Raw genomic sequence first — 13,480 nt, 5'->3', positions numbered from 1 at the left:
GCCCCCTAGATGTGCCTTATACGGTGCTCTGCACCGTTCACTGTGCCCCCTAGATGTGCCTTATACGGTGCTCTGCACCGTTCATTGTGCCCCCTAGCTGTGCCTTATACGGTGCTCTGCACCGTTCACTGTGCCCCCTAGATGTGCCTTATACGGTGCTCTGCACCGTTCACTGTGCCCCCTAGATGTGCCTTATACGGTGCTCTGCACCGTTCATTGTGCCCCCTAGCTGTGCCTTATACGGTGCTCTGCACCGTTCATTGTGCCCCCTAGCTGTGCCATATACGGTGCTCTGCACCGTTCATTGTGCCCCCTAGCTGTGCCTTATACGGTGCTCTGCACCGTTCATTGTGCCCCCTAGCTGTGCCTTATACGGTGCCCTGCACCGTTCATTGTGCCCCCTAGCTGTGCCTTATACGGTGCTCTGCACCGTTCATTGTGCCCCATTGCTGTGCCTTATACGGTGCTCTGCACCGTTCATTGTGCCCCCTAGCTGTGCCATATACGGTGCTCTGCACCGTTCATTGTGCCCCCTAGATGTGCCTTATACGGTGCTCTGCACCGTTCATTGTGCCCCCTAGCTGTGCCTTATACGGTGCCCTGCACCGTTCATTGTGCCCCCTAGCTGTGCCTTATACGGTGCTCTGCACCGTTCATTGTGCCCCCTAGCTGTGCCTTATACGGTGCTCTGCACCGTTCACTGTGCCCCATAGATGCTCCACATTAATCTGTGCTGCCGCTGCTACTGCTGCAATAAAAAAAAAAAAACACATACTCACCTCTCTTGCTTGCAGCTCCCAGCGTCTCGTTCCGGCGCCTCCATCTTCCCGGCGTCTCTGCTCTGACTGATCAGGCAGAGGGCGCCGCGCACACTGTATGCGTCATCGCGCCCTCTGCCTGATCAGTCAGAGAGCGCAGACGCCGGGAAGATGGAGGCGCCGGCCGGGAAGATGGAGCGACGCCCGGCGGCTGGAACGAGGACAGGTGAATATAACATACTCACCTAGTCCTGGCGATCCTCGCGCTGTCCCCTCCTGTCTTCGGCGCTGCAGCTTCTTTCTCTATCAGCGGTCACCGGCACTGCTGATTAGAGAAATGAATAAGCGGCTCCGCCCCTATGGGAGGTGGAGCCGCTTATTCATTTCTGTAATGAGCGGTCCCACGTGACCGCTGAAGAGGGGAAGAAGCTGCAGCGCCGAAGCCCGTGGGACGGCAGGGACAGCGCGAGGATCGCTGGGACTAGGTAAGTATACCCCAGCGCCCTCAGCCCCTCACCTGCCGACCCCACCGCTACCGTGACTCGAGTATAAGCCGAGGGGGGCACTTTCAGCCCTAAAATTTGGGCTGAAAATCTCGGCTTATACTCGAGTATATATGGTACCTTATTTAGCTCTTCACATCGGTCTCAAAATTCATGTATTCTGTGTTTTCTTCTGTTTCATGTTATCTCATCGAGAACCTCTAGAGAATTAAATTACTTTACTTTCCGTTCTCTCCAAGTGTGGGGGTGATAACATATCAGTCACCAGAACTTCCTGTATGATGAATCTACATAGATTGTAGTGCACACGTTCTCCACAAGGGGGCAGAAACTCTATCACAGTTATTCATGATGACTAAACACTCCCAGAGGAGCATTGCACGGGGAATAAGCCTCCTTACCTTGACAAGCCAGAGATGGTATGTCACTCTCCATAAGGAGAAACGATACCCCTTAGACCCCAGTCCAGAGCCTCTCACCTAGCCAAATTAGTTCTCATGCTTCGCACTGATGAGGGCCAACAGCCCGAAACACCGTGTCTGCGAATTGAGATATTGATTTGGTTTTTATCCTAAGTTATATTGCACGACTCGTTAAAGGGTTGATTGTGACTTGTAGGATCGCTACTTCCAACAGGTGGCGCTATAGAGTTTAAGTCCTCTTTTTCTCAGAAGAGGCAATTTGCATATTAAACACTGGTCGCACAGTTACAATCTAGGAGCCCACAGTTCAGCCCTCAGCCTGTCATATACTTATCATCTTATGGTCTCCTTAGAGGAGTATAGAGAGGAGGATAATGACCTCCCAGGAGATAATGTTACTGGCTCTAGCTTTCATTCTGCAGATACTAATGAAATTGAGATGTTGGGCATGTGGCACCGCATGGTGAGGGAAGCCACTGTTTCCTTTGGCTGTCCCAGCTCATGGGCTCAATAGGGACAGGCAGAGAGCTGCATGTGGCCCACCGGCAATGCCTTTTACTCAGGTCTGGCTTAGAGGAATAAGGCTCCCTTAAGATTGTGCTCTTGCCCACGTTCAGTGGTGCAGTCGGCGCTTGCGCCCGAACCCACTCTTTGGGCATATGCGCCAACGGGGCCATTGGCTATAATGGTGCCGGGAGAGTTAACATGTGCTTTGTTGTGCATCATTTTCAGGCTTATACGCCTACTGGAGGCGGACACTCTCACATAGTAGACTGCGCCTCAGTGTCCTTCTTCAGTTAGCGTATACACCCCAAAAGAATACACTACAGAGAACACGTTGACTCTGATGGCACCATTATGGTCTAGCTCATATGCCCAAATCCCGTTTTGAGGGAGGGTGCAGATGCAAGGCATGATGGAACCAACAAACATGGGCAACAAGGCAAGGTGGAATGGGACTAAAATGTAGAGTGGGAGCTAGGAATCAAGCTAGACCTTCAGGTTTAATTAAAGGGGTTGAACAAAAATATCCTGTGAAACGTTTAGGAATTGCAGACATTTTTCCACAAATCCTCATTTCAAGGTCTCAAAAGTAATTGGACAGAATAACTGTAACATAGAAAAATGTTCATTTTTAATACTTTGTAGAGAATCCTTTGCAGTCGATGACTGTGTGAAGTCTGGAAGCCATGGAGGTCGCCAAACGCTGGGTTTCCTCCTTTGTGATGCTCTGCCAGGCCTTTACTGCAGCTGACTTCAGTTGTTGCTTGTTTATGGGCCTTTCTGCCTTATTTTTTTCTTAAGGGGTTTTCAGACAAAGTTAATTTTAATTAATACATTTTGTAATAATAATAAGTTCCACAATTGGATGTGTTTAAAAAAAATCATCCTGTGCTGAGATAATTTTATAAATGTGCCCCTGCTGTGTAATAGCTGTGTCTGGCCGTACATGGACATGGTCTGATCATAGCACAGCTCCTGGGCAGGGGAGGAAGCAAGAGAGGTTACAGACAGCATGGGATCACAGCTGATTCTTTCTTTCTGTGAGGTAAAACATTGATAAAAAAAAAAGGCAGTGAAATATTTAACCTCGCAGATAGAATGAGCTGTACCCTGTACTGTAATGTCTCTCTTGCTTCCCCCCTGCTCAGGAGATGTGGTGTGATCAGATCATGTTCCTGCACAGTCAGACACAGCCATTACACAGCAGGGGCACATGTATAAGATTATCTCAACACATGAACTTTTTTTTAACACATCCAATTGTGGAATTTATTTATATTCCAAGATCTATTAATTAAAATGTTCTTTGTTCCTGGGAAAACCTCTCTAAGTATGTAAAATGCACGCTCCATAGGGTTGAGATCTGGTGATTGATTCGGCCATTGCAGAATGCTCCACTTCTTTGCCTTAAACTCCTGGGTTGCTCTTGCAGTGTGTTTTGAGTCATTCTCCATCTGTACTGTGAAGTGCCGTCCAATCAACCTTGCTGCATATGGTTGAATCTGAGCATTAAGTATCGCCCTGTACTCTTCAGAATTCATCCGGCTGTTTGTCTTCAGTCACATCATCAATAAACACTAGTGACCCCAGTGCCATTTATAAGCCATGCATGTCCATGCCATCACACTGCCTCCACCTTGTTTTACAGAGGGTGTGGTGTGCTTTGGATCGTGAGCTGTTCCAAGCCTTTTCAATACTTTCATCCTCCCATAACTGTGGTACAGGTTGATCTTAGTTTCATCTGTCCCAAAAATGCCTTTCCAGAACTGGGCTGGCTTTTTTTTTTTGTCAAAGTTTAATCTGACCTTTATATTTTTAAGGCTGATTCATGGTTTGCACCTTGTGGTGACCTCTCTGTATGTTGTCTCATGAAGTCTTCTCTTCATGGAAGACTTAGATACTGAAACACCAACTTCTCGGAGAGTGCTCTTCACCTTGAGTGGAACTTGAGAAGGGGATTTTCTTCACCATGGAATGGATTCTGTGATCATCCATCACTGTTGTCGTCCGTGGATGTCTAGGACTTTTTGAGTCCCCAAGCTCACCAGTGCACTCTTCCCCCCCCCCCCCCCTCCCGAATGGGCTTTTGAGATAATTGTCCAATTATTTTTAGTCTCTTGGAAAAGAGGGCGCTACATATATATACACTGCAATTCTTAACTCTTACTCTAATTAATTGGGTGAATTCCCTCAAATTAAAGCTGAGAGTCTGCATTTTAAGCCCATATTGCTATAACTGTATCTTGTTTTCGTAAGCAGCTAAAATGCCAAAACTTTTGTCCCTGTCCTAATATTTCTGGGCCTAAAGCTTTAGTCACACTAAACGACTTACCAACGATCACGACCAGCGATACGACCTGGCCGTGATCGTTGGTTAGTCGTTGTGTGGTCGCTGGGGAGCTGTCACACAGACAGCTCTCTCCAGCGACCAACGATCAGGGGAAAGACTTCGGCATCGTTGAAACTGTCTTCAACGAAGCCGAAGTCCCCCTGCAGCACCCGGTTACCAGGGTAAACATCGGGTTACTAAGTGCAGGGCCGTGCTTAGTAACCCGATATTTACCCTGGTTACCATTGTAAAAGTAAAAAAAAAAACAGTACATACATTCTGATGTCTGTCACGTCCCCCGCCGGCGTGCACAGGGTTAAAACTGCTTTCTGCAAGAGCGCTGCTAATGCCGAGAGCTTCCCTGCACTGACTGTATCAGCGCCAGCAGTAACAGCGTGTGCTCTGCTTTACGGCCGGCGCTGACACATTAGCAGCGCTCCTGCCGAAAGCAGTTTTAACCCTGTGGACGCCGGGGGACGTGACAGACATCAGAATATGAGTATGTACTGTTTTTTTTTTTGTTTTTTTTTTTACTTTTACAATGGTAACCAGGGTAAATATCGGGTTACTAAGCGCAGCCCTGCGCTTAGTAACCCGATATTTACCCTGTTTACAAGTGAACACATCGCTGGATCGGCGTCACACACGCCGATCCAGCGCTGACAGCGAGTGATCAGCGACCAAAAATAGGTCCTGATCATTCCCCAACGACCAACGATCTCCCAGCAGGGGCCTGATCGTTGGTCGCTGTCACACATAACGAGATCGTTAGCGGGATCGTTGCAACGATATCGTTAACGATATCGTTATGTGTGACTCCCCCTTTACTGTATGTAGTGGGTAGCTGTTGAATCTTGACAATGATTGTATATTGTTAATTCTTATCTCCCCCGGTACTATGGTGCACAAATTATATATTTTCTGTAAATTGCATTTTTTTGGCAATTGCTTTTTGTACTCTTTTAGATATCAAAAACAATACAAAGATTAAAATAAATCATTTCTCAAACTATGCACATTAAATATATAGCCAAGTGGGGGGCAGTTGTGAAAAATACATTTCTTTTCTAAAGTAAATCTGTAAGGTGATTTATGCTGCCAAACCTCAGCCACATCAATTAGGGTCTGGCTCCCTCGTCGTGGGCTGAAACCTCTGCTGCATGTCAGAAAAGACCTCTTTTGAAAACCAGCCAGAAATGGAATGACTAGTGTTTTAGGTGGGTCCCCATCTGATGTGGCTTGATTGACCGGTCTCTTCCTATGTAGGGGAAACCGTGCCAAGCTGGCCAGTGATGTTCCTACAGTTTTAACTTGGGAATTTTTTTTCTATAGGAGGTTCTTGGCGAGGATAAGCTAAAAGAGATCTTAAAGGAGCGCGAACTTAAAATATATTGGGGCACCGCCACTACAGGAAAACCTCATGTAGCTTATTTTGTGCCAATGTCCAAAATTGCAGACTTCCTAAAGGCTGGATGTGAGGTAGGTACTGACTTTACCAGAGAAGTATCAGGTATCCATTAAAATAGGAATTGGTATACTTATATATTTGGTTTTTTTTTCCTTGTAGGTAACAATCTTGTTTGCAGACCTCCATGCCTATCTAGATAACATGAAAGCCCCATGGGAGCTGCTGGAGCTTCGTACCCGCTACTATGAGCATGTTATTAAAGCCATGTTACAAAGTATTGGCGTGCCATTGGAGAGACTGCGCTTTGTTAGAGGGACCGAATACCAGCTTAGCAAGTATGTGTTCTGCAAGGTGAATTCATCCAGGTGCTATCATCGCCCATGTGTGTATTTAACTGCAAATTCCTAGATTCTCCTATCATACTCTGAGACAGGAGACTTGCAATCAGTTTAGCTATATAGTATACTGAAGAAACAGAAAAACTGACTGGCACGTCCAAACTAGTGTGAACAGGTGCATACCAGGAGCAGCTACCTCCATATATAATATACAAAAATGGTTGCACTCTGTCGTGCCAAAGCATATCAGTGTGAATGTCATGTAGTTCACATTGACATCCTTTAGCATGATAGAGTGCAACCTTTTTTTTTTTTTTGTATATAGTATACTGGTTATATAAACTTGTATGCCTTGTTGACTTAGTTTTATCAAGTTGCCTCTCGAGCAGTTAAGAGCAATGCATTCTCATTAATTTCCTTACTTCATGGTTTATAGCAAGGTGGGAACTTCTTGATTAACAACTCTGGTGAATAGTAGAATTGTATTAGTAGAACTACAACACTCAGCACAGGTCCTGCTATAACACCTTCAGCTGTCAGTGGTTTGGTCAGAGTCCACACTGCTATCACTTTATTTACATACAGAGATAACAAGACAAGAGCAGAGATTAACCCCTCAATGACCCGGGGTATTTTCGTTTTTGTGTTTTTCGTTTTTCGTTCCCCTCCTTCCCAGAGCCATAACTTTTTTTTATTTTTACGTCAATATGGCCATGTGAGGGCTTATTTTTTGCGGGGAACGAGTTGTACTTTTGAACGACATCATTGGTTTTACCATGTCATGTACTAGAAAACAGGGAAAAAAACTTCAAGTGCAGTGAAATTGCAAAATTGTGGTTTTTTTGCTAGGTCCACTAAATGCTAAAACTGACCTGCCATTTTGATTCTCCAAGTCATTACGAGTTCATAGACTCCAAATATGTCTAGGTTCTTTTTTATCTTAAGTGGTGAAAAAAATTCTAAACTTTGCTAAAAAAAAAAAAAAGTGCTAATTTTTCCGATACCCGTAGCGTCTCCATTTTTCGTGATCTGGGGTTGGGTGAGTGCTTATTTTTTGCGTGCCGAGCTGATGTTTTTAATGATACCATTTTGGTGCAGATATGATCTTTTGATCGCCCGTTTAATGCATTTTAATGCAATGTTGCGGCGACCAAAAAAATTTAATTCTGGCATTTTGATTTTTTTAGTGCTACGCCGTTTAGCGATCAGTTTAATCCTTTTTTTTAATTGATCGGGCGATTCTGAACAGGGATACTAAATATGTGTAGGTATTCTTATTCATTTTCTTAATTTTCTTTATTGTTTTTATTTTGAATTGACAGAAGGGGGGTTATTTGAATATATATATATATATATATATATATATATATATATATATATATATAATTTTTGTCTAAAGGGTACTTCCGTCCGTCTGTCTGTCTGTCTGCAACTTCCAAAACGGAAATCCCGCGTCGCTGATTGGTCTCGCCAGCTGCCTGTCATGGCTGCCGCGACCAATCAGCGACATGCACAGTCCGATTAGTCCCTCCCTACTCCCCTGCAGTCAGTGCCCGGCGCCCGCATACTCCCCTCCGGTCACCGCTCACACAGGGTTAATGCCAGCAGTGACGGACCGCGTTATGCCGCGGGTAACGCACTCTGCTACCGCTGCTATTAACCCTGTGTGTCCCCAACTTTTTACTATTGCTGCTGCCTATGCAGCATCAAGAGTAAAAATATGTAATGTTAAAAATAATAAAAAACCAAAAAACCTGCTATACTCATCCTCCGTAGTCCGCCGAGCCGCGCGCGGCCTACGCCATCTTCCATTCCTAGAGATGCATTGCAAAATTACCTAGAAGACTTAGCGGTATCGCGAGGCCGCCAAGTCATCTGGGTAATTTCGCAATGCATCCTGGGAACGGAAGATGGCGGCAGCCGCGTGCACATCGCCAGCGCTTCTCTGAATTGGATCCCGGCGGGTGGGTATGTAACTATTTTTTATTTTAATTATTTTTTTTAACAGGGATATGGTGCCCACACTGCTATATACTACGTGGGCCGTGTAATATACCGCGTGGCTGCTATATACTACCTGGCCAGTATTAGATGCTTTGTGGGCTGTTATATACTGCGTGGGTTGTGCTATATATTACGTGGCCAGTGTTATATACTGCGTGGCTGTGTAATATACCGCGTGGCTGCTATATACGACCTGGCCAGTGTTATATACTGCGTGGGCTGTGCTATATATTACGTGGGCAGTGTTATATACTGCGTGGTCTGTGTTATATATTACGTGCCCAGTGTTATATACTGCGTGGGCTGTATTATACAATATGTCGCCTGTGTTGTATACTGCGTGGCTGCTACATACTGAGTGGCCTGTGTTATATAGTACGTGGGCTGTGTTATATACTGTTTGGGCTGTGTTATATACTGCGTGGCCTCTGTTATATATTGCGTGGCCTGTATCAACGCATCGGGTATTCTACAATATGTATGTATGTTTGTATATAGCAGTCACATAGTATATAGCACAGGCCACGTAGTATTTGTCTGCTATATACTACATGGCTCCTATATACTACGTGGCCTGTGCTATATACTATGTGGCTGCTATATACACATACATACATATTCTAGAATACCCGATGCGTTAGAATCGGGCCACCATCTAGTGTGTGTGTGTGTATATATGTGTATATATATATATATATATACATACACTAGCTGAAGAGCCCGGCGTTGCCTGGGCATAGTAAATATCTGTGGTTAGTTATAGCACCCCACTTCTCTTATTTTCCCATCACGCCACTCATTTTCCCCCCTCACATCTCTCATTTTCCCCCACTCCTCTTATTTTCCCCCTCACTCCTCTCATTCCCCCCTAACAGTTGTCATTTCGACCTCACATCTATCATTTTCCGATCACTCCACTATTTTCCCTCACTCCTCTCATTTTGCACTCACACCTTTTCATTTTCACCTCACACCTCTCATTTTCCCCTCAGTATATACATGTTTGTCATCTCCCTTATATATAGTATACACCTGTATGTCATCTCCCCTGTAAATAGTATATACCTGCTGTATGTTATCTCCTCCTGTATATATTATATAGCTGTGTCATCTCCTCCTGTATATAATATATACGTGTGTCATCTCCCCTGTATATAATATATACGTGTATGTCATCTCCCCTGTATATAGTATATACCTGTGTGTCATCTCACCTGTATATTGTATATACCTGTATGTCATCTCCTCCTGTATATAATATATAACTGTATGTCATCTCCTCATGTATATAGTATATACGTGTATGTCATCTCCCCTGTGTATAGTATATACCTGTATGCCATCTGCACCTGGCTGTCAATTTGCCTCCAACACTTTTCCTTTCACTTTTTCCCCATTATGTAGATAGGGGCAAAATTGTTTGGTGAATATATACACACACACACACACTAGCTGAAGAGCATAGTAAATATCTGTGGTTAATTATAGCACCTCACTTCTCTTATTTTCCCATCACACCTCTCATTTTCCCAATCACATCTTTCATTTTCCCCCTCACATCTCTCATTTTCTCCCTCACACCTCTCATTTTCTCCCTCACTTCTCTCATTCCCCCCTAACACTTGTCATTTTGACCTCACATCTGTCATTTTCCGATCACTCCACTATTTTCCCTCGCTCCTTTCATTTTGCACTCACACCTTTTCATTTTCACCTCACACCCCTCATTTTCACCTCAGTATATACATGTTTGCATCTCCCTTATATATAGTATACACCTGTATGTCATCTCCTGTATATAGTATATACCTGTATGTCATCTCCCCTGTATATAGTATATACCTGCTGTGTGTTATCTCCCCTGTATATATTATATACCTGTATGTCATCTTCTATATATAGTATATACCTGTATGTCCTCTCCTTCTATATATAGTATATACCTGTATGTCATCTCCTCCTGTATATAGTATATATCTGTGTCATCTCCTCCTGTATATAGTATATACCTGTATGTCATCTTCTCCTGTATATAGTACATACTTGTAGGTCATCTGCTCCTGTATATAGTTTATGCCTGTATGTCATCTCCTCCTGTATATAGTATGTACCTGTATGTCATCTCCTCCTCTATATAGTATATACCTGTGTGTCATCTCTCCTGTATATAGTATATACCTGTGTGTCATCTCCTCCTGTATTAGACCTCGTTCACACGTTGTTTGCTCAGTATTTTTACCTCAGTATTTGTAAGCTAAATTGGCAGCGTGATAAATCCTCAGCCAACAGGAAGCCCTCCCCCTGGCAATATATATTAGCTTACACATACACCTAATAGACAGGTCATGTGACTGACAGCTGCCATATTTCCTATATGGTACATTTGTTGCTCTTGTAGTTTGTCTGCTTATTAATCAGATTTTTATTTTTGAAGGATAATACCAGACTTGTGTGTGTTTTAGGGCGAGTTTCATGTGTCAAGTTGAGTTGCGTGTGGCAACATGCGTGTAGCAACTTTTTGTGTGTCGAGTTGCATGTGACAGGTTAGGCTACGTTCACATTAGCGTCATGCGACGCAGCGTCGCCGACGCAACGCACGACGCTTTGGAAACACACGCAAAAACGCACCTTTTTTTACGCAAGCGTCGGACGGATGCGTCGTAAAACGCAGCGTTTTTGGTGCGTTTATACAAAAAACGCAGCGTTTTACGACGCATGCGTTGTCAAACACTGATTAGATCTTTACACACAATTTAGTGTCTAGACACTAGATAACACCACCAATGAATAGAAGAAGGTGGGTTTAGTGTCTAGACAATCGATAATGCCACCAATGGGTAGATGGGGGTGGGTATTAATGTAATAGTGGTATATATACCCCGGCATACATTATTTCCAACCATAGAGCATCAAGATGGATCGTCCCATGGAGAGTATCTACCTCACTTTTCAGCTGGAATTAGCCCTTGCTATAGCTTATGCTTTTGCCTGTCATGAACAGAGGAGAAGAGACAAACTACGGAGAAGGATTCGTCGGCGTTTTTGGCTACACCCTATAGTGGAAGTCCGAGAGAGTCGTGGAGCCTACCATTGTCTGTTTGGCGAATTAAATGAGAACCAGGACAAATACTTCGAATACACCAGGATGTCAAAAGACAGCTTCCGATATCTGCTGCGTCTGGTGGAAGGAACCATTTCCAGGCAGGACACGCAGCTCCGTAAATCGATTTCCCCTGAGGAACGTCTGCTGGTGACTCTACGGTACGTAATGGAATGTGAAGGATTTATATGTTCTTGCCATTTTTTAAAGTAACGTGTTTTGTTTTTGTGGGGTGGGGGATTGTAATTAAAAATGAAAAATTCTTTCATACCAATTTAATTAATTATATTTATTTATTTATCTTCTTGTCAGTTTCCTGGCTACCGGAGAGACATTGAGATCACTGCATTTCCAGTTTCGGATTGGAGTCTCCACACTGTCTGGGATTATTGCCGTCACTTGCCGCGCATTGTGGGACAACCTCCGGGAGGAATTTTTACCCATCCCTACAAGAGAAATCTGGCTTGCCAACGCCCAAAAATTTGAACAAGTGTGTTCTTTCCCTAACTGTATTGGAGCCGTGGACGGGAAGCACATTAGGATTACCAAGCCTTCAAGAAGTGGATCTCTTTTTTTTAATTATAAAAAATACTTTTCCACCGTGCTGATGGCAATTGCAGGTGCGGACTGCAGGTTTATCGCTGTGGACATTGGAGCTTTTGGTCGTGCAAATGATTCACGGACATTTAAGGAGTCTGATATGGGCCGAAGATTGTACAATAACAATTTTAATTTCCCCCAGCCACGACCTCTTCCCAACAGCGACGGCCCGGCCCTGCCATTTGTTGTTGTTGGTGATGAGGCTTTTCAAATGAGTGGCAACCTACTTAAATCTTACTCAAGTCGTGGGTTGGACCGCACCAAAACTATATTTAATTACAGACTGTCCAGGGCCAGAAGAACTGTGGAGTGCGCCTTTGGCATCCTGGTCTCCAAATGGCGTATCTTAGGATCCGCCATAAATTTGAAAATTGAGACAGTGGATGAGGTGGTGAAGGCGTGTGTGGTTCTCCACAATTTTATTATTGATAAAGACAGAGTCAACGTGGAACTTGATGAACCCATTCCAAATCCATTGCCTGATTACCAAGCTCATCCTCTGCGGACAACTGTGGAGATTGCTCATATGAGGGACCAATTTGCTGCATACTTTTTCAGATGTTGGGCGTGTTTCATGGCAAGATCAAATGGTTTAATTCTTCGTGTTATGATGTCATGTAAACACCGTGTAGTCCATGTCATTTAACCATCCTATGTTTGGTTATTGTTATAATGTCCCCTGATTTTCTAATGCGTTGTGTTTTGAAATAAAGTTCTTGTGCCTTTCCGTTTTCACCAAACAAATCTCCTATACGTTTTTTCATAGTAATAATAGAATTGTAAAATCCAATATTGAAAGTAATGTGTGTCACACAAAATTTGTGTGTTCCATAGTTTTGACGTATAATAACATGATTGGCTCCCACCTTGTCAAGCATTTTTAATCCTGCAGACTATTTGCATATGGAACCTGGCTTGACAAGGAGGGAGACAATCATGTTTGCAAAACTCTACAGAGTTAACACTATTGTACTCAGGATGGTAGAAATCGTCCTGAGTCAAATAGTGGCGACACTGTGAACATTGCTTCCACCTCACCTGACCAATAATCTTAAGGTACATTAATAAAAGTATTATCCAACGATACCGACCAGTGATACGACTGGATCGAGATCGTTGTTTAGTTGTCGCGTGGTTGCTGGAGAGCTGTCACACAGACAGCTCTCCAGCGACCAAAAAAGAGCAAGTCCCGTGTAATCTGGGTAAAAGCGCTTTGCCACACTCACGATGTTTACCATTGTAAATGTAATTTTAAAAATTACAAAAAAACCTTACACTCCGGTGTGTGAAACGTCCATCGCCGTCAACTTCCCGTACTGTGGCAGCCCTAAAGCACAGCACAGCGTTTATTATTAAGTCAACGGTGTGCTCAGCTTTACGGGCGTTAATCACAGTGTCAGTGCGGAAAGATGACGGCGAGGGACGTGGTAGACACCTTTTTATATTTGTGGGGTATTGTTCACTTTTTATTTGAGTGTTTAAAACAGTGCGCTAGTAACCCAATATTCCCTTGT

At 43.9% G+C, this 13,480-nt stretch overlaps 2 protein-coding genes across 4 annotated transcripts in view; one reads left to right on the top strand and one right to left on the bottom strand.

The window, feature by feature from the left end:
* YARS1 (tyrosyl-tRNA synthetase 1) overlaps positions 1 to 13,480 on the top strand; it is a 117,357-nt gene that overhangs the window by 5,141 nt on the left and 98,736 nt on the right. The window contains exons 3-6 of one of the 2 annotated variants that reach the window (XM_069757068.1): positions 5,849 to 5,995; positions 6,084 to 6,275; positions 11,268 to 11,527; positions 11,679 to 12,698. In XM_069757068.1, coding sequence (XP_069613169.1) covers positions 5,849 to 5,995; positions 6,084 to 6,275; positions 11,268 to 11,527; positions 11,679 to 12,612 — 1,533 coding nt within the window. In that variant the 3' untranslated portion in view covers positions 12,613 to 12,698. Of the gene's footprint in view, positions 1 to 5,848; positions 5,996 to 6,083; positions 6,276 to 11,267; positions 11,528 to 11,678; positions 12,699 to 13,480 lie in introns of those variants that run through there. The other variant, XM_069757069.1, reaches the window with a different exon arrangement.
* Positions 1 to 13,480, bottom strand: part of S100PBP (S100P binding protein) — a 117,430-nt gene that overhangs the window by 46,814 nt on the left and 57,136 nt on the right. The window contains exon 1 of one of the 2 annotated variants that reach the window (XM_069757060.1): positions 1,382 to 1,493. The exons of the other annotated variant lie outside the window; for it this stretch is intronic. The gene's annotated coding sequence lies outside the window, so the exon portion shown is untranslated. Of the gene's footprint in view, positions 1 to 1,381; positions 1,494 to 13,480 lie in introns of those variants that run through there. 2 annotated transcript variants of the gene reach the window in all.

This window comes from Ranitomeya imitator, chromosome 3 (assembly GCF_032444005.1).
Source record: "Ranitomeya imitator isolate aRanImi1 chromosome 3, aRanImi1.pri, whole genome shotgun sequence".
Taxonomy (NCBI): domain Eukaryota; kingdom Metazoa; phylum Chordata; class Amphibia; order Anura; family Dendrobatidae; genus Ranitomeya; species Ranitomeya imitator.
Note: the sequence above shows the minus strand (reverse complement) of the source record. Positions and strands in the feature narration are given on the sequence as shown.